Source organism: Nerophis lumbriciformis, linkage group LG07 (assembly GCF_033978685.3).
Source record: "Nerophis lumbriciformis linkage group LG07, RoL_Nlum_v2.1, whole genome shotgun sequence".
NCBI lineage: Eukaryota > Metazoa > Chordata > Actinopteri > Syngnathiformes > Syngnathidae > Nerophis > Nerophis lumbriciformis.
Window position 1 is genome coordinate 16,544,731 of NC_084554.2, and position 14,072 is coordinate 16,558,802.

The 14,072-nt window shown below is 41.8% G+C and overlaps 1 protein-coding gene across 1 annotated transcript in view; it reads right to left on the reverse strand.

Moving 5' to 3' along the window:
- The window catches only part of vstm2a (V-set and transmembrane domain containing 2A), a 282,539-nt gene that overhangs the window by 89,827 nt on the left and 178,640 nt on the right, over positions 1-14,072 (reverse strand). Inside the window, exon 4 of the mRNA XM_061965743.2 lies at positions 7,164-7,500. Coding sequence (XP_061821727.1) covers positions 7,164-7,500 — 337 coding nt within the window. The remainder of the gene's footprint in view (positions 1-7,163; positions 7,501-14,072) is intronic.

Below are 14,072 nucleotides of genomic sequence, written 5' to 3' on the forward strand. Positions count from 1 at the left end.
AACTATATGTGTTAAACATGCTTGCATTATCTTTAAACACCTTTAACTTGTTAACAATATTAACTATATGTATTAAACATACTTGTATTATCATTAAACACCTTTAATGTATTAGCAATATTAACTATATGTGTTAAACATGGTTGCATTATCATTAAACACCTTTAACTGCTTTCGATACCGTCGATCATAATATTTTATTAGAGCGTATCAAAACACGTATTGGTATGTCAGGCTTAGCCTTGTCGTGGTTTAACTCTTATCTTACTGACAGGATGCAATGCGTCTCCCATAATAATGTGACCTCTGACTATGTTAAGGTAACGTGCGGAGTTCCTCAGGGTTCGGTTCTTGGCCCTGCACTCTTTAGTATTTACATGCTGCCGCTAGGCGACATCATACGCAAATACGGTGTTAGCTTTCATTGCTATGCTGATGACACCCAACTCTACATGCCCCTAAGGCTGACCAACACGCCGGATTGTAGTCAGCTGGAGGCGTGTCTTAATGAAATTAAACATTGGATGTCCGCTAACTTCTTGCAACTCAACGCCAAGAAAACGGAAATGCTGATTATCGGTCCTGCTAAACACCGACATTTATTTAATAATACCACCTTAACATTTGACAACCAAACAATTACACAAGGCGAATCAGTAAAGAATCTGGGTATTATCTTCGACCCAACTCTCTCGTTTGAATCACACATTAAGAGTGTTACTAAAACGGCCTTCTTTCATCTCCGTAATATCGCTAAAATTCGTTCTATTTTATCCACTAGCGACGCTGAGATCATTATTCATGCGTTCGTTACGTCTCGTCTCGACTACTGTAACGTATTATTTTCGGGTCTCCCTATGTCTAGCATTAAAAAATTACAGTTGGTACAAAATGCGGCTGCTAGACTTTTGACAAGAACAAGAAAGTTTGATCATATTACGCCTATACTGGCTCACCTGCACTGGCTTCCTGTGCACTTAAGAAGTGACTTTAAGGTTTTACTACTTACGTATAAAATACTACACGGTCTAGCTCCGTCCTATCTTGTCGATTGTATTGTACCATATGTCCCGGCAAGAAATCTGCGTTCAAAGAACTCCGGCTTATTAGTGATTCCCAGAGCCCAAAAAAAGTCTGCGGGCTATAGAGCGTTTTCTATTCGGGCTCCAGTACTATGGAATGCCCTCCCGGTAACAATTAGAGATGCTACCTCAGTAGAAGCATTTAAGTCCCATCTTAAAACTCATTTGTATACTCTAGCCTTTAAATAGCCCCCCTGTTGGACCAGTTGATCTGCCGTTTCTTTTCTTTTCTCCTCTGCTCCCCTTTTCCTTGAGGGGGGGGGGCACAGGTCCGGTGGCCATGGATGAAGTGCTGGCTGTCCAGAGTCGGGACCCGGGGTGGACCGCTCGCCTGTGCATCGGCTGGGAACATCTCTACGCTGCTGACCCGTCTCCGCTCGGGATGGTGTCCTGCTGGCCCCACTATGGACTAGACTCTTACTATTATGTTGGATCCACTATGGACTGGACTCTCACAATATTATGTCAGACCCACTCGACATCCATTGCTTTTGGTCTCCCCTAGAGGGGGGGGGTTACCCACATATGCGGTCCTCTCCAAGGTTTCTCATAGTCATTCACATCGACGTCCCACTGGGGTGAGTTTTTCCTTGCCCGTATGTGGGCTTTGTACCGAGGATGTCGTTGTGGCTTGTGCAGCCCTTTGAGACACTTGTGATTTAGGGCTATATAAATAAAGATTGATTGATTGATTGATTGATAACTTGTTAACAAAAACATATATTTCATAAATAAGTAAATATAAATTATATATATGAATGATGTAGATCCCCATGACTTGATCAATTGAAAAGTAGCTCGCCTGCAGAAAAAGTGTGAGCACCCCTGGGCTACAGCAACACAACCAGGAGGACTTTGACTTGGATAGCAGACGCGCTATCCGACGCTAGCCGCCGACCTCATCAATGATCGGGTGAAGTCCTTCGTCGCTCCGTCAATCGCTGGAACGCAGGTGAGCTTCGGTGTTGATGAGCAGATGAGGGTTGGCGTAGGTGGAGAGCTAATGTTTTTATCATAGCTCTGTCGAGGTCCGTAGCTAAGTTAGATTCAATGGCGTTGTTAGCAACAGCATTGTTAAGCATCGCCAGGCTGGAAAGCATTAACCGTGTAGTTACAGGTCCATGGTTTAATAGTATTGTTGATTTTCTATCTATCCTTCCAGTCAGGGGTTTATTTATTTTGTTTCTATCTGCAGTTAAGCCCCATGCTATCACGTTAGCTCCGTAGCTTCAGTGCTTCACCGATGTATTGTCGTGGAGATAAAAGTCACTGTGAATGTCCATTTCGCGTTCTCGACTCTCATTTTCAAGAGGATATAGTATCCGAGGTGGTTTAAAATACAAATCCGTGATCCACAATAGAAAAAGGAGAGAGTCTGGAATCCAATGAGCCCTTGTACCTAAGTTACGGTCAGAGCGAAAAAAGATGCGTCCTGCACTGCACTCTAGTACTTCACTCTCACGTTCCTCATCCACGAATCTTTCATCCTGGCTCAAATTAATGGGGTAATCGTCGCTTTCTCGGTCCCAATCGCTCTCGCTGCTGGTGTAAACAATGGGGAAATGTGAGGAGACTTTCAACTTGTGACGTCACGCTACTTCCGGTACAGGCAAGGCTTTTTTTTTATCAGCGACCAAAAGTTGCAAACTTTATCGTCGTTCTTCTATACTAAATCCTTTCAGCAAAAATATGGCAATATCGCGAAATGATCAAGTATGACACATAGAATGGATCTGCTATCCCCGTTTAAATAAAAACATGTCATTTCAGTAGGCCTTTAAGACTAGGGCTGGGTATTATGACCAATATCCCACATGTATTCATAATTGATTAATCACGATTTGAATCAATTTAATTTGTTACAAAATACAAATGTACTTTTGTTTGTTCTCATTACCATAAAATACATTGGAGAGTTTAAACTTTTTCAAAAGTTTCCAAAAGTGAAACCATGCGAAAAAAAGTAATTGCCAATGAAAGTGTACTGTTATTGTAACATTCCATAAATGTTAATTGCATTAAGGTATTGTTTCTTCACGTACAAAATAACAACAAATACGTAAACTACTTTACTATGACATTTTTTTTTTGTGAAGGCTGGAAGAGTGCACCTGGTTTTTCTGGTGCATTTAATGACGATGATGCGTTTGGGGAGATTTGTAAACAAAAGTATCCGTTGTCTCCCGAGTTACAGCCGCTGTCCTTTCTTCATAATGAGTTTGCAGCCTTTAAAGGGGAACTGCACTTTTTTTTTTTTTTTGACATTTGCCTATTGTTCACAATCATCATGAAAGACATGAAGATGGATGTAATTTTTTTTAAATGCATTCTAAAGAGTAAATAAATGCGATCAAATGTTCGCTTACAATGGAGCCCATGTGAGTCGCTCTATCCTGCCTACAAAACCCTTAAAAAAACATCCAAACACCTCCATTAGTTAAGGTTTTATATACCGTATTTTTCGGAGTGTAAGTCGCACCGTAGTATAAGTCGCACCTGCCGAAAATGCATAATAAAAAAGGAAAAAAACATATATAAGACGCACTGGAGCCCGGGCCAAACTATGAAAAAAACTGCGAATTATAGTCCGAAAACTACGGTACATGCTGTAAGTACATATGTAATTTAGTAACAGGCACAACAAAAATAACATAGAATAATTACCTATTTTGATAATTTTAAGCATACGCGGCGCATCAATATCAAAAATGCATCACGACGTTCGCTTTTTTTTTAACAACATCACTGATTATTACTCACTGCAGATTTCATGGGAGCCAACAAACATAATAAAACATCACTTACTGTGCAATGTCTGCTGTCATTAGGATGCCGACTGCGAGGATGGTCATTTATTCCCATTTAGAACAAGAATAGGGGGGTGGAACGAGGCATCTTTTCGTGTCGTTTTTGCAATTTCCGAGTCTAATTCGGCTGTCAGAATATATCCTTAGCCTTCTTCTATCCAGGTGAGAGGCATTATTTACGATTGAGAATTAAGTTTGACAAGCAAGGAAACGAGGAAGCAGCTCATCACGTCAACATTCAAGCTCGTGTTCACAGCACCACTATAATCAGTTAGTCTGTGCTAGCGCTTATAATAACAATTCCACTAACACTTGGTTAATATTCAAGTCACAAAATGTAAATGGAGTATTGTTGGCGCTTTTTGGATGGTTATGTTTTGGGTTTTATGGGAGGAATAGAGAACTTCCCATAGGCTCCATTGTAAGCGGACTTTTATTTACGAGGTAGAATGCATAAAAAAATGATACATCCGTCGTCATGTCTTTCACAATGATTGTGAACGATGGGCAAAATTCCCCCAAAAAGTGCAGTTCCCCTTTAACTACCTTTATTTTAGCAAAGGTCCGGCAGTATGTATTGAAGTGAAATCTGAACCAGTCTGATTTCCCTTTACGCATCTTTCTCAATGAATGTTCTCATTCATCCAAGTCATGTGAGTAGGCTTCATCAGGTCGTGCTAATTGACTTCGATTGGTCAGACGAGATCTGACCAATGAACTGATGAAGCCTACTCGGATGACAGGAGAAACAACTTCCAAGACAAACCGAACAGTCCAGTTGCGATCGACTGAATGCCCTGAGACTCACGCATCTTTGCACTGATCACTAAACGTAAAGCAGCCCTTTCAGGTAACCATCTGCAGTTAAGGTAAAGAAGCAAGACGAATGCAATTATTGACTTTGATAGCCTACATTTTTTCAATGTGACAAAGGCCAATAAAAGACAACCATCCATCCATCCATCCATCTTCTTCCGCTTATCCGAGGTCGGGTCGCGAGGGCAGCAGCCTAAGCAGGTAAGCCCAGATTTTCTCCTCCCCAGCCACTTCGTCCAGCTCCTCCCGGGGGATCCTGAGGCGTTCCCAGGCCAGCCGGGAGACGTAGTCTTCCCAACGTGTCCTGGGTCTTCCCCGTGGCCTCCTACCGGTCGGACGTGCCCTAAACACCTCTCTAGGGAGGCGTTCGGGTGGCATCCTGACCAGATGCCTGAACCACCTCATCTGGCTCCTCTCGATGTGGAGGAGCAGCGGCTTTACTTTGAGCTCCCCCCGGATGGCAGAGCTTCTCACCCTATCTCTAAGGGAGAGCCCCGCCACCCGGCGGAGGAAACTCATTTTGGCTGCTTGTACCCGTGATCTTGTCCTTTCGGTCATAACCCAAAGCTCATGACCATAGGTGAGGATGGGAACGTAGATCGACCGGTAAATTGAGAGCTTTGCCTTCCGGCTCAGCTCCTTCTTCACCACAACGGATCGATACAACGTCCGCATTACTGAAGACGCCGTACCGATCCGCCTGTCAATCTCACGATCCACTCTTCCCTCACTCGTGAACAAGACTCCGAGGTACTGAACTCCTCCACTTGCGGCAGGGTCTCCTCCCCAACCTTGAGATGGCACTCCACGCTTTTCCGGGCGAGAACCATGGACCATGGAGGTGCTGATTCTCAGTCGCTTCACACTCGGCTGCGAGTGAGAGCTGAAGATCCTGGCCAAATGAAGCCATCAGGACCACATCATCTGCAAAAAGCAGAGACCTAATCCTGCAGCCATCAAACCGGATCCCCTCAACGCCTTGATTGCACCTAGAAATTCTGTCCATAAAAGTTATAAACAGAATCGGAGACAAAGGGCAGTCTTGGTGCAGTCCAACCCTCACTAGAAACGTGTCCGACTTACTGCCCGCAATGCGGACCAAGCTCTGACACTGATCGTACAGGGAGCGGCCCGCCACAATCAGACAGTCCGATACCCCATACTCTCTGAGCACTCCCCACAGGACTTCCCGAGGGACACGGTCGAATGCCTTCTCCAAGTCCACAAAGCACATATAGACGTGTGGGCAAACTCCCATGCACCCTCAAGGACCCTGCCGAGAGTATAGAGCTGGTCCACAGTTCCACGACCAGGACGAAAACCACACTGTTCCTCCTGAATCCGAGGTTCGACTATCCGGCGTAGCCTCCTCTCCAGTACACCTGAATAGACCTTAAAGGCTATTCCAACCAGTGGCCCTAAAAATGCCCCCCCCCAGGCCTCAGTTTGTACACCTCAGCAGAAAAACCACAATATTGTTTGAAACAGGCTGCTCACCACAAACCTGGATATCTCAGTCACTGCTTTTAAGTTGTTAAAATCCTCCAATATCTTACTGGCAGATAATTTTTTTTACCTTACCTCTAGTGAACACACATCATGGACATACTGTACAAGAGAGATAGTGGTGTTCCCCAGGGTTCAACGTTAGGTCCTGTAAATGTTCAACTCTATATGCTATCATTTGGCAATGTTATGACAAAAGGTAAACATTTACATTGTTATGCATATGATAGTCAACTCTATATTGTTGTCAAACTACTAAGCAATACCAAGGCCATTTTTAAGAAATCATTAATACATTGATATGTCCATCAGTATATACCTAAAAAATGTGACCTGGGCATGACGTTAAAGTGCATCCGGCAGTGGAGGCTCCTCTATGGGGTCTTGGGGCACTAGGAGGTTAACCCCTTTACTACTGTTACCCCAGGTGGCCCTTGGCAAAGGTCTAGTACCTGACTGCCCCCTAGCCAGGGATACGGTGAAGACCTCAACGACGGAGCAGGCGGAAGACGGTAGATGTAAGAACTACCACAACGGCTGCGATGGCGGAAGAAGGCACCACCACATCCATGTGGGCCCAGTTATGGGGAAATAACAACCCAAGACCTCAACGGTGGAACAGGCGGAGGATGATTGCTAACCCTATGGAGCGTCACAACGGCTGGGATGGCGGATGAAGGCTGCAGCAGAAAAGGGTCCCCAGTCGTCTTGGACTGCATGCTACTGGACCCTGGTGTGGTGTCACAAAGTCACGCACAGGCATCCTCCATAAAGGGACACCCCCCTACTAGGAGGATCGTCATACTCGCTTCGAGTGACCGCCGATGATGACCTAAAAATCTTTTGTATAGCCTTACATAACCTTTTATAAATGATCTATTTGTAAGGGTACATGAAACGTCTCGGGTATTTACAATAACTCATCAATAATGGTTGTATTTATATAACGTACCTGAGCTGGTGTTGTGTGTGGCTGTATTTGACGACGTGTGCGATGTAGACGAAGAGTCCACCCTCTGGTCTGAGTTCATGTTGTCTTGGCCCACAGATGAGGTGGACTTTCTCGGCTTCTTGTCCGTCAGGTGCAAAGGGGAGCTCTTCTTGGGCGGCTGCAGTGGACGCCGTGCTCTGTTGGTGGCGTTGACCCTCAACCAAGCTTGGGCTTTGTAATCCACGATCTCCCCGTAGTTAGCCTGTGTCACACGGCACTCGTACAAGCCCTCGTCGCTCTTGCCGACTCTGGAGATCTGGAGCTTGTGGGAAATGTCGTTGCCTTGGACTTTAACGGTCTGTAAGAAGAATGACAACAGACCACCACGTCAAATTGGTATCGCAAGGTTTTGTTTGACAACCTTTAAAATGCTTTCTGAAAGAGATTAGACTCATATGTAGAATTTTACTTGGAAAATAATGTCAAAACCCAACCCAGATAATACCTCCTACAACAACTCTGATTCAGTTCAATTAGATACCGATTCTTGGGTGACAATTCGATTCAGAATCGATTCAACAGGATTTCTTGATCCAAACGAGTGTTGTCCCGATACCAATATTTTGGTACCGGTACCAAAATGTATTTCGATACTTTTCGGTACTTTTCGATACTTTTCTAAATAAAGGGGACCACAAAAAATGTCATTATTGGCTTTATTTTAACAAAAAAATCTTACAGTATATTAAACATATGTTTCTTATTGTAAGTTTGTCCTTTAATAAAATAGTGAACATACAAGACAACTTGTCTTTTATTAGTAAGTAAGCAAACAAAGGCTCCTAACTAGTCTGCTGACATATACAGTAACATATTGTGTCATTTATTTTGTCAAAATTATAAAGGACAAGTGGTAGAAAATGAATTATTCATCTACTTGTTCATTTACTGTTAATATCTGCTTACTTTCTCTTTTAACATGTTCTATCTACACTTCTGTTAAAATGTAATAATCACTTATTCTTTTGTTGTTTGATACTTTACATTAGTTTTGGATGATACCACAAATTTGGGTATCAATCCGATACCAAGTCGTTACAGGATCATACATTGGTCATATTCAAAGTCCTCATGTGTCCAGGGACATATTTCCTGAGTTTATAAACGTAATATAAATTTAAAAAAAAACCCGAAATAATTTATTTATAAATGCTAAGACAATTAGGAACGGCTTTTCATTTGCAATGCTGACCAACATTGTCAGACACACCAAAAAGTGACGATAATCTCTCATCGTCTCTCATTCACCAACATAAATTAATGTTTAAGATGGACAAACACTTTTCAAATGTAAAACCTACACGGAGAATTGTGTTTGTAGTTATTATCAATTATTACTAATATTAGTTATCATGAATTAAGTACGGTAATTTGACAATGAGCTCTGACTGTGCTTTTACTGCCATCTAGTGTCTACTTTTTAGTCTGTGTGCTATAAAAGGAGCAAAACATCAATAACTTTCCAATTGTTGTTGAAATTCTGTTTTTTTTTTTTACAAACCCCGTTTCCATATGTGTTAGATGTAAATATAAACGGAATACAATGATTTGCAAATCATTTTCAACCCATATTCAATTGAATGCAGTACAAAGACAACATATTTGATGTTCAAACTCATAAACTTTATTTTTTTTTTGCAAATAATAATTAACTTAGAATTTCATGGCTGCAACACGTGCCAAAGTAGTTGGGAAAGGGCATGTTCACCACTGTGTTACATGGCTTTTCCTTTTAACAACACTCAGTAAACGTTTGGGAACTGAAGAGACACATTTTTTAAGCTTCTCGGGTGGAATTCTTTCCCATTCTTGCTTGATGTACAGCTTAAGTTGTTCAACAGTCCGGGGGTCTCCGTTGTGGTATTGTAGGCTTCATAATGCGCCACACATTTTCAATGGGAGACAGGTCTGGACTACAGGCATGCCAGTCTAGTACCCGCACTCTTTTATGTTGATGTAACACATGGCTTGGCATTGTCTTGCTGAAATAAGCAGGGGCGTCCATGGTAACGTTGCTTGGATGGCAACATATGTTGCTCCAAAACCTGTATGTACCTTTCAGCATTAATGGCGCCTTCACAGATGTGTAAGTTACCCATGTCTTGGGCACTAATACACCCCCATACCATCACAGATGCTGGCTTTTCAACTTTGCGCCTATAACAATCCGGATGGTTCTTTTCCTCTTTGGTCCGGAGGACACGATGTCCACAGTTTCTAAAAACAATTTGAAATGTGGACTCGTCAGACCACAGAACACTTTTCCACTTTGTATCAGTCCATCTTAGATGAGCCCAGGCCCAGCGAAGCCGACAGCGTTTCTGGGTGTTGTTGATAAACGGTTTTCGCCTTGCATAGGAGAGTTTTAACTTGCACTTACAGATGTAGCGACCAACTGTAGTTACTGACAGTGGGTTTCTGAAGTGTTCCTGAGCCCATGTGGTGATATCCTTTACACACTGATGTCGCTTGTTGACGCAGTACAGCCTGAGGGATCGAGCTGCTTATGTGCAGTGATTTCTCCAGATTCTCTGAACCCTTTGATGATATTACGGAGCGTAGATGGTGAAATCCCTAAATTCCTTGCAATAGCTGGTTGAGAAAGTTTTTTCTTAAACTGTTCAACAATTTTCTCACGCATTTGTTGACAAAGTGGTGACCCTCGCCCCATTCTTGTTTGTGAATGACTGAGCATTTCATGGAATCTACTTTTATACCCAATCATGGCACCCACCTGTTCCCAATTTGCCTGTTCACCTGTGGGATGTTCCAAATAAGTGTTTGATGAGCATTCCTCAACTTTTTCATTATTTATTGCCACCTTTCCCAACTTCTTTGTCATGTGTTGCTGGTATCAAATTCTAAAGTTAATGATTATTTGCAAAAAAAACAATGTTTATCAGTTTGAACATCAAATATGTTGTCTTTGTAGCATATTCAACTGAATATGGGTTGAAAATGATTTGCAAATCATTGTATTCCGTTTATATTTACATCTAACACAATTTCCCAACTCATATGGAAACGGGGTTTGTAGGTTAAGTTTACAAGGAACACTTCAAACACTGATAACCAATTCATAAAATCCCAAGTCGATTCAAACAGTGCAACAACTAAAAGCTACCACAATTTGTGGCTGCAACAATCACAAAGCCTGGAGGTACCGGATTATGCTGTGCAGTTACTTTCATCCTGTTTATTCGTGTGGTTGTAATTTGCTGTGACGCAGCAGTTTACTGCATCATTTTTTTTTTTGAGTATTTTGGTTTACCCAATATACTTTCTAGAAAATCACTCGGCCATGGAGGCAAGGAAACTCTTGAATGAAATCAAGTAAAGCATAGATCAGGGGTGCCCAAACGTTTGGCCTCCAAGGGCCAAAGTGAAAATGTGCCAATGGTCTGCAGATTTTTACCATGCAACAGCACCACGAGTGACTAATTTAGCCTCATACCGCCACATATACAGTAAATACAAGTTGTGTCCCTAATTCAGTTAACATGCAACTCTGCATCTCTAATGTACAAAACCCAAAACCAGTGAAGTTGGCACTTTGTGTAATTCGTAAATAAAAACAGAATACAATGATTTGCAAATACTTTTCAACCTATATTCAATTGAATAGACTGCAAAGACAAGATATTTAATGTTCAAACTGAGAAACGTTTTTTTTTTTTTTTGCAAATTTATCATTAACTTTGAATTTAATGGCAGCAACATATTGCAAAAAAGTTGGCACAGGGGCATTTTTACCACTGTGTTACATGGCCTTTCCTTTTAACAACACTCCGTAAACGTTTGGGAACTGAGGAGACCAAATTTTGAAGCTTTTCAGGTGGAATTCTTTCCCATTCTTGCTTGATGTACAGCTTAAGTTGTTCAACAGTCCGGGGTCTCCGTTGTGGTATTTTAGGCTTCAGATTGCGCCACACATTTTCAATGGGAGACAGGTCTGGACTACAGGCAGGCCAGTCTAGTACCCGCACTCTTTTACTATGAAGCCACACTGTTGTAACACATGGATTGCATTGTCTTGCTGAAATAAGCAGGGGCGTCCATGATAACATTGCTTGGATGGCAACATATGTTGCTCCAAAACCTGTATGTACCTTTCAGCATTAATGGTGCCTTCACAGATGTGTAAGTTACCCATGTCTTGGGCACTAATACACCCCCATACCATCACAGATGCTGGCTTTTGAACTTTGTGCCTTGAACAATCCAGATGTTTTTTTTCCTCTTTGTTCCGGAGGACACGACGTCCACAGTTTCCAAAAACAATTTGAAATGTGGACTCATTAGACCACAGAACACTTTTCCACTTTGCATCAGTCCATCTAGTGAAGCTGGCAGCGTTTCTGGGTGTCGTTGATAAATGGCTTTCGCTTTGCATAGTAGAGTTTTAACTTGCACTTACAGATGTAGCGACCAACTGTAGTTACTGAGAGTAGTTTTCTGAAGTGTTCCTGAGCCCATGTGGTGATATCCTTTACACACTGATGTCGCTTTTTGATGCAGTACCGCCTGAGGGGTCAAAGGTCCATAATATCATCGTTTACGTGCAGTGATTTCTCCAGATTCTTGATGGTGAAATCCCTAAAATCCTTGCTATTACTCGTTGAGAAATGTTGTTCTTAAACTGTTCGATAATTTGCTCACGCATTTGTTCACAAAGCGGTGACCCTCGCCCCATCCTTGTTTGTGAATGACTGAGCATTTCAAGGAAGCTGCTTTTAGACCCAATCATGGCACCCGCCTGTTCCCAATTAGCCTGTTCACCTGTGAGATGTTCCAATTAAGTGTTTGATGAGCATTCCTCAGCTTTCTCCGTCTTTTTTTGCCACTTGTGCCAGCTTTTTTGAAACAATTCCAAATGAGCTAATGTTTGCAAAAAATAACGTTTCCCAGTTCGAACGTTAAGTATCTTGTCTTTGCAGTCTATTCAATTGAATAAAAGTTGAAAAGGATTTGCAAATCATTGTATTTTGTTTTTATTTTCCATTTACACAAAGGGCCGACTTCACTGGTCTTGGGTTTTGTACATGTAATCCACGTGGTCAAGTCCATGCTTTTTCTGTTTCGCCCAGGACTCGAACCTGGGTCGATGATGTCAGGTTCAAACACTGATGACATCTATTAAACAGGACAAGAAGCAAAGAATCAAACAGAGACAGAATTAAATTTGGCTCAATTTGAGGAGAAACGTCTGGTCTGTACTATTTGACAGTCTCCAGCACGCTCTGGCGAAAGATTGTACGCCTCCTCCTTTATTTGGACTTTCCCTGACCACATGGAGACAGCTGCTTCCAAAGGGACTTGGGTCGTAAACAGCGTTACTTTTGGTTACAGAACAGTTCAAAAGAAAAGGTCATAAACAGCTCACAGAAAAGGTCGTAAAACAGTTCAAAGAAAGGTTCCTAAAAGACTTCAAAAAAGCGGTGTCTGGAACTTGGGCAGATCCTGCCTTCTCTCCGCATTGTAGTCCTTGGGTTTAGGGCTGGGCGATATATCGATACACTTGATATATCGCGGGTTTGTCTCTGTGCGATATAGAAAATGACTATATCGTGATATTAGAGTATACGTTCTCACGCAGTTGCTTTTAGCTGCTGGCATTACACTACAGGCTCTTCTCACTCTTTCTAGTCTCTCCTTCTCACAGAGACTTAAACAGGCGCATCTTCTTACATGCGTCACATACGTATACGCCCTCGCGGAGCAGAGAGGTAGCAGCATGGGTAACGTTAGCTGTGGTGCGAGTGGTAATACGAGAGAAAGAAGGTGCAAATCTGGTAACCAAATGAAGGAAAAATTAATTCCCAAGAAAAACAGCACGGGGTCCATCGTCTGGTGGTGGTTTGGCTTCAAGCGGGAATATGTTGAACAGACAACCGTAATTTGTCAAGTGTGGGGCAAAAGCGTTGCTACAAAGAGTAGCATTACTGCTAATATGTAGCATCATTTGAAAAGTCACCTGCTAGAGAATGAACAGTGCTTACTCCGCATGTCAACATCTCCGTTAGGTGCCACACCAACAAAATGCCGAGGCAACCATTTCCACATCAACACCGTATGAAAAAAATAGTCCACGACATAAGGAGATAACGTCCGCCGGAACCTACCACATAGCGAAGGACGGACACAATTTGATTTCCTATTATTCAGCTCATTTTTATTTGACAGTTATTGAAATATCTTGTGTGACATCATGCACAAAAGTGCACTATATTTGTTTTAAACTAATGTAGTGGCGTTCTGTACAAAAAGTGCACTTTAATTTAGTGTTGTTTTGATATGTCATCTTAGTGACATCATGCAGAAAAGTGCACTCATAGCTTGTTTTAAAATGTCTCTGACAATCTTGCACTTTCTGTTTTGAAATGACATGAATGTTTGTGCCACTGCTTAATAACTGTTTGATAAATACAGTTTTGGTAAATTGACTTAGTTGTGATTTCCCTCTCTGCATGAAAGTTTAAAATGAGCATATATTAATGCAGTATGAAGAAGAATGTTTTAATGTAGACACATAGAATCATCATACTGCTGTGATTATTCAAGGCTAAGGCAAAATATCGCGATATATATCGTGTATCGTGACATGGCCTAAAAATATCGAGATATTAAAAAAAAGGCTCTACTTGGGTTAAAACAATATCTTTCTATTGATTACAATACATGAAAGAAAACAGAACACCTTCATGTTGCTTCCCATCCTACACAATGGAGTTTTACAAGCCTTCTTCTTGGTAGCTTCAAAGACATGTTTTTGCTTCTCGCTGGGAACTCATTGAAACAAAAAGTTTTTGTGATAACTTAGATAAAATTATTCTAACAGCTGGCATGAGAGACGAGCTAGCTATTATAGAG